At 43.6% G+C, this 13,278-nt stretch overlaps 1 protein-coding gene across 2 annotated transcripts in view; it reads left to right on the top strand.

The window, feature by feature from the left end:
* Window positions 1–1,127: 1,127 nt before the first annotated feature.
* Window positions 1,128–13,278, top strand: part of NFATC3 (nuclear factor of activated T cells 3) — a 65,462-nt gene continuing 53,311 nt past the window's right edge. The window contains exon 1 of one of the 2 annotated variants that reach the window (XM_074551016.1): window positions 1,128–1,567. In XM_074551016.1, coding sequence (XP_074407117.1) covers window positions 1,468–1,567 — 100 coding nt within the window. In that variant the 5' untranslated portion in view covers window positions 1,128–1,467. The remainder of the gene's footprint in view (window positions 1,568–13,278) is intronic. The other variant, XM_074551015.1, reaches the window with a different exon arrangement.

Raw genomic sequence — 13,278 nt, 5'->3', positions numbered from 1 at the left:
TTCTGGTTTATTTTGCCCTTATTTTTGACTTTTCATCTTAGTGCGAGGCTAAACTATAGATTCTGGTATGTTATCGTGCAGGCAGAGCATCCTGAAGCTTCTGTGATCTCTCTGCTGACTGCTGGGCTCCCTTCATTGATGACATACATTGCTGAGGAATATTTTAATTATTTTCCTTATAGTGTAAAACTTTTAGATGCAGATCTCGCAAAATGCAAGACTGAGAAGACACTATTCCATACTTTTAAATTCTTTTTGGAATTGCTTTTGGAGGAGAATTCCCCACAGTTCTACAGCCTTGCTGCAGCAGCTGTGGTGACCAGAAAGTTAAGGGCACGAGAAGTGCCACAGTGCAAGCCAGGGTGGCTGGGCACGGGAACGGGCCGGGCACTGAACGGGCTGGGCACTGGAATGGGCTGGGCACTGGACGGGCTGGGCACTGGAACGGGCTGGGCACTGAAGGGGCTCCCGAAGGAAGCGCTCACAGCCCCAGACCTGCCGGAGTTCAGGGGGTGTTCGGACAGGGTGCTCAGACACACGGTTGGGGTTCTTGGGGTGTCCTGTGCAGGCCCAGGAGCTGCGGGATCCTTGTGGCTCCCTCCCGGCTCAGTATTCTGTGGTTCTGTGTTTGCCTGACTGCCGCTGTTCCCACTGAGCCGGAAGGCAAGCAGCTAACAGCTTTGAGTCCCGGAGCCAGCATTTGTTACCCAAGCGACATTCCTCAGCTTACGCCATCCCACCTAATTATTCCAGTCATTAGCTGGAGCCAAGAGCACCACCTATTCACATGCGGTGTTTTAGAACGTAACGCTCCGCACGCCGCAAGGGAATTCTGCTCCTTCGCTCGGACGTGGGGCCGTCTGCGCTGTGCAGGAGGGGTCAGGGCGCGGGTCCAGACCGGGAGCGGGCTCGGAGCGGGGCGGGCGCTGCCGGCGGCGGCGGGACCGACACGTGGCACCGCGCCCCGCGCACGGCCCCGCCCCCCGCGCGCCGCTGGCCGCGCTCGATTGGGCGCCGAGCGCCGCCTACAACTCCCGGCAGGCCCCGCGGCGCCCGGAGAGCGGGCGGTCTCTCTCCCTCTCTCTCCGTCCCTCGGTGGCACGGGCGCTGGTCACGGGGCGCTGTCGGTGCCGTGACGTCACCGCGGGAGGGACGGCCGGAGGACGCACGGACAGAAGGGGGAGGGCCCGGCGGGGCGGGCCGGGGCGGGGGGCGCTGCCCGGGGCGCGGCGCGGGGGCGGGTCCAGCCGCAGCTCGGAGTAGGCGCCCGCCCCCCCCGAGTGACAGAAGCGCCCGGGCACCGGAGCTCGCGCTGGGGCCGCAGCCGCCGCTCGCGCCGCCGCCCCGCCTCCGGCCCCTCCGCCGCCCGGTGTTATGCGGCGCTCCTGAGGGGCGAGCGCAGCCCGGCAGGACCCGGCGCGGCCCTGAGGGGCGACGGGGTCTCGCTGCGCCTCGCCGGCCAAACCCATGACTACGGCAAACTGCGGCGCCACCGACGAGTTCGACTTCAGGCTGATCTTCGGCGAGGACGGGCAGCCCGGCCCCGGGCCGCCGCTGGGGCCCGCAGGTGCGCCCCGGGGCCGGGGGGGTCGGTCGGGTTCCTGTTTTCCTCCGAACGAGGCGGGGAGGGCAGCGGGGACTGCGCCGGCCCCGCCGCTGCGGGAGGCGGCAGCCCGGGGGGAGCGGCTCCGTCCGTCCGTGCCTCAGGCCGCGGCCGCTTCCCGGCGCCGCTCCCGTTCCTCCCGCGGGACGCGGGGGCTCAGCAGCGATCGGCCGGGCCTCTCCCCGCCGTAAGAACTTTCTTTGCGAAAAGAAACCCAAGCGCTCGCATCGTGCGGGAGGAGCCGCCCCGGGCGCGGTGGCGCCGGCGGGGAAAAGGCCCCGGGTTGGATGTGGTGGCCCCACGCCCCCCGAGCCCGGGGAGGGACCGGGCCGGGAGCAGCGAGGTGTTAACGGGGCCGCAGCAGGGCAGTGCTCGGGCACTTGCCGTGAAAAGTTTCAGCTGAAGTGTTCCCCGTATATAGAACATCCCAGTGTGTTCTGCAGACTTTGTGTACGTGTGCACGGGCGAGCACCGCGTGTCGAGATGTGATGGTTTTTTTGGGTCCCTGTGTACAGATGCACGCATACATCTCAGAGTGCTTCCATTTTACTTTGTTTTGTAGTACTGGAGCCTGAAAATCCCGTTTTAAAATGCTCGTATTTCTTGAAACTGCAGAAAACAAAGTATTCCCTGTGAATTGTGGCGTGAAGAATCAATAAGGACCAACTGTGCCTTGTTTAGCTGTACCAGAGTTTGATGGCTGCGTGCTTTATTTTCTAACATACTTGAAATAAGTTTTGATTGGTAATGGGCTGTCTTATGTCTAAGTGTTAGATGATAAGATAGCTTGAAACACGGCTGTATCCAGGCTAAATGATGCAGCCATGTTGTTTGGCTCGGTTGTCTGCCTAAGTTAATTAGAAAAAAATTTGTTTGATACAGTCTGTGTGAAAGCATTCAGGATTAACTCCTTAGAAAATCCCTAACTTTCTTGATGCTCAGATTTGATTTGCAAATTCATTCAGATCAGGGAAGGCTTTGTCTATTTTCCATCTCAGTACAATAGCAGATGGTGTGTGTTGTGAAGGGGGCCTGAATTCTGCATAGATAAGTGTATTACAGTACCGTATGAAAACAATGGAAAACATGTGAACAAATGACAACAAAAATAATTTTGACACCCTCATTTCTATTATTTTGACATAAAACTGGTTGTCTAAACTATGTTCCTTTGTTGATGACAGATGAGAATGAGAGAAGTAGTTTCTCAGAAAGCTGGAAATACTAGTGTGGGATCAACTCACTGTTCTATTTGTATTTGGGTAGCAGTCCTTAATAAGCTGTTCTGATGTTACTCTGAATACAGAGAATGCTTAAAAAGTCAGAACTGTTCTTATGTCAAATTTAAAAATGTGATATTTGGACCATGAACTAGTTTGTTTGCTGTAGCTCTCAGTAAGAAATTCTGCATGTGAAGCTCAAGTAATTTTACTGTTTTGTAGAATTCTGGAGATGATCTTGCCTGCTGTGCACAGATGTGGCCTTCGGGGGAAAGGGTTAAAGTAGAACTCTGCCTTCATGTCCTCTGTTAAAAGAATTGCCAGAGCTCATCTGTTCATTCTGCCCTTGTATTTTACACATGAAGAACTAGAATTCATATGAGAGGTCCCATATTGGAAATCTATTTTTTCCCTTACCCCTCTTCCAAATACATTAGATGAACAAAACAAAAAGTTCTTAGAGCTCCCTAAAGCATCTATTTCATAATCCCATATCACTTCCTTCAGTGGTGGTGTCTATTGTGCTGCAAAGTAAGCGAAGGGTGTATGCTAATAATAAAACATGTAGGTCACAGGGAAAGTTGCTTAGTTTGAAAAAAATAATACTAAAATTACTCAGTTTTCCATGATCATGGAGAACACCTGAAAACACATTCTGATCCTTTGTGCTTTGTCTCTAGAAGTTTGAGACTAACATTCTGATGAAGGAAATGTCTGGTACTAAGTTCTTGTGCAAATAACATGGAAATCTATGTTAATGGTGTCTTTTATACTGAGACTACTCCAGTGTTGTGAGGATTTTATTCTTTTATATATGTACACAAGTATATACAGTTTCATATTTATATTTAACTGTATTTGTAATCAAAAGCCAGGCAAAGTGAGCTATTCTTTCATTTCCTTGAAATACTTTAGATATCTGTACTACTAAGGAAGTGCTAGTGCCAGGCAGTAGAATATCCCTTTTATGATATTAAAAGAACAGTAAGAGAAATTAAATCAGCTGGGATCTTTAGTTATCCACAGAACAATTTCAGTGGGTTTCAGGATATCAGGACTGACATTTGTAGTTTTGTGCTAAGTGGCAGGACTTGAGACCTCTGTTCTGCATTAGTGCTTCTTTGCTTGATCTGAAAGTTGTAGCTCCTGCTGCAGAGGAGAATGCATGAAAGATGTGTGAACATGCTTGCAATCCCTAGTGTAATACTGCAATCTTTGCAGAATACTTGGATTGAAATTAAAAGGGGTAGCCCATTTCCAGTAGGTTTTGAGTGGAGGTAAAAATTTGCTCAGGTAATTGCTAAATTAAAGATTCTCAAAAGCTCTTCAGCTGCCTTTGAGTGGATGTTAGGTACTGAGCAAGAGTTGCTGCAAACTTGCTTTCTGTTTCTCTGTTTGTTCCGTGTTCTTATCCCGAAGAACAGAGAAATTGTCACTTGGGTTCGTAGTGTTGAGCACTAAGAGCGTTTGGTACAGTTCTAGGTACTGATGAGCTTCATCTTTTTATGACCAAGAAATTCAAGTCTCCAGTGCCCAAATTTAATGCTATAGATCACTCTGAAGTAAACCAAATTGCTTTGCTTTGCTCTTTGTTGCAAAAGTTTGGGTAGCTGCAGTAGCATCTGATTGCATTGTGCCACCTTGTATCAGCTGCATTTGGAATGTCTCAGTCAGCCCGTGCATCACAGAACGTTCAGGTGCTCCACAGTCTGCTAAGAGATGTCACTGTCAGTGCCAGTGTTTGATGTGCCCCCTGGTTTGGGCTTTTTGGTGAAGGGACCTTTGGGATCCTTTGGGATGTAATGGGTGACACTGGAGTAACTGAATTAGCTGGAATGCTTTTGTAATGGTGCCCCGATTCCCTTCACCACCAGTTTTGCAATTCTATTCCGTGTAATTTTGGGGAATTTGTCTAGAATTTATTAGGCAATTGAACTGCATTGAGTTTTTCACACTGCTGAGAACACATTATACTTTTTAAATGCCAAACTTATCAAAATGAAAGTGAATATGAGTTGCTGTAATATTTTCTGAAGTTTTATTTTAGGGGCTCATCTTTTCTTTAAAAGAATGAGTTTCTACAAGGTAAAAGCTGTATTTGGAGTATATACTACTAAGCTGAGAATCTGGGATCTTACAGGGTTCTGTGTCATGCAAAACTATTTCTTCCTGGTATATGAAATCAGAACTAACTTTAAATTAGAGGCTGCAAGCTGTTCAGTATGCAGAAGATGAAGAGTTACAGATGAGTTATTGATGCTGCTGTTCAGCCTCCTGCCTAAAATGTTCCTGTTATTTCTGATTAAGTATTCTAAGAGCTAAAGAGGGGCTAATGCTTTGTTACCCCGTGAAACATGATATGAGTTTCACCTTAATTTCTACCTTTTGTTCTTGGATTATGAAGTAGAGAAGGAGAAGTTAATATTTCCATGTAAATAATCTTCACTGGTTGATTTTGTTTATTTGCTTTCCCACAATATGAGGGCTTTAAAAGAACTGATCAAACTACCCTTCTTGGACTTCAGGTTCATAGTATTTATTTTATTTTATTGGAAACCATGAAACAAGCTGAAAACGGGTTCTTTGTATTTCCTGTGACTTAACATTTGGTTAGGTAATACTGTTTGGTAACCTTGTTACAAATGAATCTTATGATATCTCTAACTTTTCTTCTGAAGAGTATAAAACCATCCCAGTTCTGTGATGAATTTAGCGACTGTTCAAAACATCTTTGTGAGCTGCAGCCTCATTCTGCATATGAATGCTGTGCTTGGATTTGTCCCTTTCATTGATTTACAAACTTGTACTCCTGTTCTCCTCTGAGATCTTTTTCCTTTCTCTTAGAGCTGGTGGGTTATTGGTTTGTTACTGGATAACACGACTGAAATGCACATTTTGCTATAGTGACTGTCAGAGTAATGCCTGATTTTTTCTGAAGGTTTTGGTGTCAGACCTTTCTCTGTGAGCATCCATGAGCTGCTTGGGCTGCTCTGCAGTTGTCTCCTGCCCACATACCAAGTGCTCTGAAGTGATGATGGGTGCTGGGTTTTCCCTCAGCTAGGCAGAGTTCTCTTGTAGTGAAAACTGGCACTCTGTATGTGTTATTTCACTTATGTGTGCCATGGAAGTCTTAAAACCATTGATTTATACTGAAACACCACCACAATACAAGTCTTTATAGCTTTGACTTCATCATTAATATGTGAAGTATCCTTTTCCCCTTCCTAAATGTGCATTCATGACTGGTATTGCTGTCAGGGATTGTTGGTAGAGAGTAGAAAACTGTCAAAGCTGTTGACGGGAGTTTGCATGGTTGAACTTTTTGTTCTTTTCCCTGAGGTTGTGATTAAGGTAAATAATCTTAATAAAATCAAATTGTGGTAGAAAAGAGAGAGTAGTCTTATAATTAGATTGAGTGGGAAATGAAGGGCTGGGTGCTGGCAGTAGCTGTGAACCTACGGTGTGAGTTGACTGAGGATTACTCTTGGTGAAATTTGATTTTGTGCTCAAAAGAGCTGGTCCAGAACTGTTGCAAAGTTTGCTTTCCCTGGCTGAGTTAAGAGGAGCTTGTGAGACATCTTTTGAAGTCTGTTTATCAGGCTACCTTGCACACCTGTGTGTTTCACTTGAAGTTTTATTATTTTTTAAATTACTTTGATACTATTTAGATTTGGATGCCTATATAAGTAGGTAGGAGGGAAAGTCTTTGCACAAGATGGTAACTGTGGTTAATATATATAATTGGGGCCATCCATCTAAATACAGCTGTCTGTGCTGCTCTGTTAACATTTGCTATACAAAAGAGTGCTCGTGTGGTTAAGAATAGGATCAGCTGGTGCTATTCCAACAAAGGAATGAATGGATAAGTTACTTGAATACATTTATTTTTTCTCTCTTAGATATAAATGGCACTTTCTAACAGAAATATTTATTTGATAACTGAGTATTAAATATATAGTGATAAACCACCACTTGCAGGAAATTGAGCTACTCTCATTTTATTCGACAAGCTGGTGGATGCTGGTATCTGCATGTAAAAGATTGACACACAGGGACACAATGCAAATCAGTCATATAGGCTGTGGTTATATAATCTGCTGATAGGGGGGAGGAGGGAAAACCAAACAGCTGCATCTGGCCAAAACCAGAGGGTCTTGTGACTTCAAGATAGCTTCGAGAAACACTGAGAGAGACCAAAGGAGAATGTGTACTAAAGTGCTATCAATGGAGTCAAGAATTGCCTGGCAATTAAGAGTAAGACATTAAGATGGTAATCCTGGCAAGCTGACATGTTTGAGTATGTTGTGATTTTTCACAGTATTCTGGATAAATTAAATCTTGCCTCTTTGAATGAAGCTTGACCAGGATGAGACTATTCAGGGAAAATACCAAAATCTTTTGTGAGGTGTTGCAAAGCAGTTGTAGTTGCAGCTAATCTAATTTGATAACTTTTCTGTTTTGGCAATATGGTTCTTTGATCACTGCATACTGCATTGAGAGTCACTAGCTAGTGAGTCACTATGTATTGCAGGGATTTTTAAAAGGTCCCCAGTTTGACAAAATGTCACTTATTTTCGTTGTGAATTCATAGTTGCACATCACTCTCTGTCCCCTTTCCTTCCAACTGAATTGTGGGCAGAGTCTAAATGAAAACAAATCCTGAGATTTGGGATGAGGGAGATGGTCTGGTACAGGTCAGCATTTGGGCTAGTGCTTTTGTCTTACGTATTTCTGAAAAGTATAAATTCCTTGCTGTTTCTCTAAGTAAAAAGTAGCCCTCTGCTTAAAACACGATGGTCCCTTTACTTTGATCTGTATTGTCCAACTGGAAGCAGTTTGTGAGATGCCACCTGAAGTGCAGGCAGCTCTGTGATGTTGCTGTGAATGAGAGAGAATAAATTGGAGTAGATGGGCCTGGGTCCATAGCAAGCAGCAGTTTGGCCGTTCCCAGCAATAACGTAAATACGGGAGCTGTTGCCTCAAGCTGCCCTAGTGGGCCAGGGAAGTACGTGGAGCAGCCTTGGCAGGGAGCCCAGCCAGTACAGCAACATCCAAGTCCTTGCATTTGTCCAGGCATGCCATGTGGGCTCGGATGACAGTGGAATTCAAGATGAGTGAAAGGATCAGTAAGGCTCAGTAAAACTGAGCAAGCTTATGAAGAAGGCAGCGTTCTCTTCTACCTTTAGTACACCCATCTGTGAGTGTTCTTGTGAAATACTGGCAAAAGGGAACATTAAAAAATCCTAGAACTGTTCAAAGTCATTCAGGGAAGATGAATTCGAATCTAAAGCTCTGCAGGTCTGGTGGAAGAGAGAAGAATGAACTTTCTGGAGATCTGACTACAAACCCATGACCTTTCAGCAGTAAAGTCATGAAAATAGAATTCGGTGTGTGGTTTGATTTGGTATTGTGTGATGATTTTGGTGGGTTTTTTAAAGCAGAAACAAAAACTTCATTTGAGGTTGCATGAAAGATGTTTGGAGATAAAAACATGAGCAAGTACTTAGAGCTAATTTATGAATACCAAAAATATTGTATCATATTTTTATTAATATTTAAGTTAATAGGAATTGCATGCTTAAAAATGGTCTCTCAGGCTGCACTGTGAAGATTAGTCATCACTTCTAAAAGTGAGAAATATTTTTAATATAGAAAAAATTCTTCAATGGAGAATTTTATATTTCTGGTGTTTTCTGGGTTTTTTTTAGCAGGTTGATAGAGTTAATGAGAATCTTCATGGTTTAATGGCTGCTAACATTGCTTTTTTGGGAACAAATGCTGTGAGAAATGGTTTTTTAATCCCACATTTTAATGTTTTTAATGGTTTTGGGAAAAATGGAAGGATGACTTACACATACTTTCAGAGAGGTAGTATTTGCTCTGTGCTAGAGAGGGAGTGAAATTGTCCCTGACTGTTGTTGGGCCGGGGCAGAAGCTGTCACCTTTTAACTCAAGTTGTTGTACAGAGTAGCCCTCTGTGTCTTCATAGCCAAAATGAAAGTGTGACAGAATGACAAACTGCCAATCCAGTCGTGTTGCATTTATTAACTGTTAGTGAGAATGATTCATTGCTTTGATGGCTGCATAATGGCCTGTACTAATATCTGCAGGGCTGTATAGCTGCTCATGTGTGTCTTTGGATGCTTTCTAGAAGTTGTTCCCGAAGTCAAGGACACGAAGGAGGAGATTCAGTAACTGATTACAAAAGGCTTTAATAGTGTCATTTGGGATAACTGTATTCAAACAACAAGGCCATAAGGAAATACATTATTTAATCCAAAGAACTACTAAGAAAATCTGTCAATATTTTGTATTTTGCACAGCTTCTTTAACTGATGTAGGTCTCTGTGTTTCATCAGTGCAATTTGTCATGTTTAGTCTTTTGAGAGCAAATGCTGCTGTCCTTCAGATTTCCAAGCTTTTTGTGTTGGGGGCAGGAGTTAGGCTGATGTACAGTATGAGGTGATGCCTCCAGTCCTGCTGGAATAAACACAAGCCATTTAGGACTCTGGGAAGAGATGCAAAGTTACATGTGGCTAATATCACCGTCTCTACATTTTGGGGTGTCATTCTCAACCTTGCAGAGAAAAATGGTATATGTGCTGAGCTTCAGCCTCCTCTTTTTCATTTGGCTGATTCATGTTTCTGCCTTTTACTGTATCAATCTAGCAAAGTGAATTCAAGGTGTTTCTGATTCTACATTCATGTGAGCAGATGGGAAACCAAGGCAGTTTCAAATTGTCATTCTGGCTCATTACAGTTGATGTACACAGCCTGTGAGTTTAATGCACCTGAAGTCCACTGCATTATAATATTGGTGAAAAGTTGTAATAATTGATGGTTTGAAATACTGAGTTAACTGTGTGGTAGGAGTGCTTGCTGTGGAAGGGTTTGCCCTCTGCCATGCAGACAGCTGCAGCAGTGCAGTGTAATTTGGCTGAGGTGTGAAGAGTTCCCAAAGAGTTTGTTCAGATATTATTGATACCAGTTCTAATCTCTGTGTCATGCTCTGTTGATAATCAGAAAGGGGATGCCCCTATTTCAGTCTCCCCTCCACCGTGTGACTGCTCCTCATTCCTTGCCTTGCCTTGGCTTGCTGCTCTCCTTTTCTACCAGTTTGCACAAAGACCCTGCTCTGTGTCACCGAACTCTCCTGTCAACTAAAATACAAATTTTCTTGCACGCTCCTGTCTGTTTTCTTTGATACAGCCCTTCTTAACACCTTCTGATTTTGCAAGCTTGGTTTCTGCTCAGTGCTTGCTTCAGGACTGGAGCAGTGAACTGGCAGTGTCTCTGTACAGAGCAGCAGGTTGCTGTGAGCAAGGTCGTGTTAGAAGGCAGTTGGTGGTAAAGGCATCCATGTAGGAATTAGGTGAGGATTTCAGTTCATTCTGTTTGAATAACTGGAGAGCCTTTCCATGGAGCCTGTTGGTTTTGCCCCCACAAAGGAAGAGTTGTGCATGGTAAATTGGCCCACAGCAGCAAGACTCTAGGCAAACCTGGCCTGCTGGCAATTACAGCCCACAATTAATTCCCTTGTTCCCTTCACTCAGTATTTGCCTGATCTTCTCATTTACCTTTATGCTCAGTCTATTTCCAGTGGGTCAGGCACAGCACACCAGTTTGGGAGTGATCAGGCTTCTCTCAGGTCTCACATCTACACATCTGAAATGCTCTGGGGCTGCAGGGCTGCAGTCCTTTTGCAGACTCTAACAGCTGATCATAGAATAAGAGAGTTCATCTTCAGAGCAGCAGTGTCAGATGGCTGCTCATGCTGTGTGATAGTACCTGCTGTGCCCATGCACTGTGCTGTTCCAAAAGGCTGTACACTAATGTCTCTGAACTCCTGGGTCGTGCTAAGATTACCTTTGATCTGACAGTGAATGACAAATGAGGCTTCATCAGTCTGGAGGGCAGCAGCTTCTGTTTTGTCTACAAGGTTATTATGCAGTGAAGTACCATGTTCTTGAATGATATAGCCACAGATTAAAAATAGAGGAGTCCACAGAACTTGGAGGCTTCTAAAGCAAGAAGCAGATTTTTTTAACCTCTTATGAGTATTAATGAATAATCCTTAAGTACTCAACCAAAGGCTTTATATAAAAAGTTGTCATTTAAAGACATGCTTCATATCAACCAGAGATGATGGCAGGAGAGCTGGAGAAGGCCAGGTACAAACACTGCTGAGCGCATCCGGTTGTTATTTTCTGTTTTGCAGCTGAACTTAGAGTGACTAATTCTTGTTGAATCTTACAGTTACAAGTGGAATTCTTTACCTGCCTTGTACATAACCTGTTAGCAATGTAGCTCAAAGCTGTTCTTTCCCTATTTGAAGTGTAATTTCATTACTTCAGTGTGAAGCTGGATGTACACTAAGACAGCAGTTCTAGTTTAAATGCGTACCAGGCTGTGGCCTAAGGGTTTGTTTAGTTGCATGTTACGTTTTTATTTGATAGTGAACACCTGCAGTTCCTGTCCTGGTTGCTTGTTTCCTCCCATGTCCTAAAGCTTGCCATTCTGTCAGTTGTACATATACAGGTGTTAGTGCACTGTAAATATGATTACCAAAATCATCTGTGTTAAAAGAACATCTCTTCTCAGTTCCCCTCCCCCTTGGTGTGTGAAGGTGTGTGGGAGGGTGGTTGTTGCTCAAAAAACCTTAGTTACACCCCGAGAGCCAGTATGTTCTTATTTTAGTCAGTGTCAGTTGTAAACATTTGATATGCTGGATTCTTTTCTTGTTTAAACTGCTTAAACTACTGCAGCTTCTTTATTCTTCTGTATTTCTACAAAGGATAATGAATTCTTATCCAGATTAGAATTGGAAAAGACTCCTTGATGAGCTCCCACTGTTGAGAAGGTTCTTTTTCTTCTACATTTCCAGTATACTTGCTTAACAAAAGAAAATGAGTGAAATTGTGACTGGCACAACAGAACAGCTTCTGGCATACACGACTGACAAAAGTAAAGTTCATTTTTATCTTTTTTTGAGTAATCTGACATGACCATGAAACAGAGCACAAAACCATCAAAGAGAGTAAACTGCTTCGTAAAATGAGAGTTGTAAATCATCACTTTCTGAAAACTTAAACTTGCAGTACTGCTTCATGTATTGCTAACTTTGGTCTAGAAGGATGTTTCCCCCTACTCCACCCTGCTACCTTAATTTTTTTTTCACAATTTATTCTTTTTCAGTACCATATTTGGCTTGCTAGTCAGTTGTACTCCTTATAAACTAATACATTGCTATGTTTCACTATGGGCTTGTGGGATTTTTTTAAGCTGATGTTTAAGCTTGTAGGAAGTGTTTCTGGGGAATTGATAGCTTGTAATGGAAAACTGGAGTTAAATATCCAATTATAGAGCTTTAGTGCAATAGTATACCAAGAACTCTCATCAATCGTGTTTTTAAGTACACAAAATAAAAACTATTGATTATTGACTATTTTGTGTTCCCTGTGAAGATTAAGACTCTTCTTTCATCCCAAAAAATATATAAACTTGTGCAAACCTGCAGAGTAATGAAAAAAAAAACCAGCCACATATGCTTTTTGTTCCTTTTTACAAATATTTTTGTAACCATTGTGTTCAGAAAGAGATAATGGTAACTGTCATGACAGAAGTGGAAAACAGAAGAGTTGGTCACTCTTTTTGAAGCTTGTAAGTGAGACAGACTTGCCTGAGAGCACACATGATGTCTGTGTCAGTGTTCAGGTCTTTCCTCATGCTATTTAAAGGACTCGATTGCTGATCCTGTTTTCACAGTAGTAGTTTTATAAAACCTAGGTCAAGTTGCACTTTCTTCGTACCTTGTAGCAACTCCTGTTGTCTGAAAATGTTTGTTTATGGGCTTATAAACTTAGAATAATAAAACAATTTGGGTAATTCTGGCACAGGGCTCGTGTTCAGACATTTGATAGTAATTGACCTTCCTTCTCTGGAGAAATCTGGCTGAGTGCACAGCTGCACATGTGCATGTGCCAGTACAGCACTGGGGAGTGAACAACTGGTGGGCAAGCATTGCTGGTCCTGAATGTGCACTCTGATACAGCAAGTAGCAAGCAAAATGTACTTTAGAAGCAGTTGTTCTGGATATTATTGAATTATATTCCCCAGTTAGACAGCTTATGTTGAAGTGTAGTTAGCAGCTTAGTAAGGGATGAGCCAGCATTGTTTTAATGCTGAACAGGAGCTTCTGTACACGAGGCTGTTTCCAGACAGTAGCAAATGTACATTCAGAATGAGCAACCTTCTGGTTCTCATTGACAGTGGATGACACACGCCTGATGTGAGATTGCAATGGAAGTCTGCAGCTTTATTTAGCTTATACACTGTGAATATAGAGCATCTGCTCATTTTTGTGATCCCTCAGTAGTGAACCTGATCTCAGCAGGGTGGGGAGGAAGACTCCAGTAAATTTGTAAAGACTCATGGCTTCTCTGTGCTTCTCAGTGG

Source organism: Zonotrichia albicollis, chromosome 13 (assembly GCF_047830755.1).
Source record: "Zonotrichia albicollis isolate bZonAlb1 chromosome 13, bZonAlb1.hap1, whole genome shotgun sequence".
Taxonomy (NCBI): domain Eukaryota; kingdom Metazoa; phylum Chordata; class Aves; order Passeriformes; family Passerellidae; genus Zonotrichia; species Zonotrichia albicollis.
The sequence above is the reverse complement of the archived record's forward strand: the minus strand, read 5'-3'. Positions and strand labels throughout refer to the sequence as shown.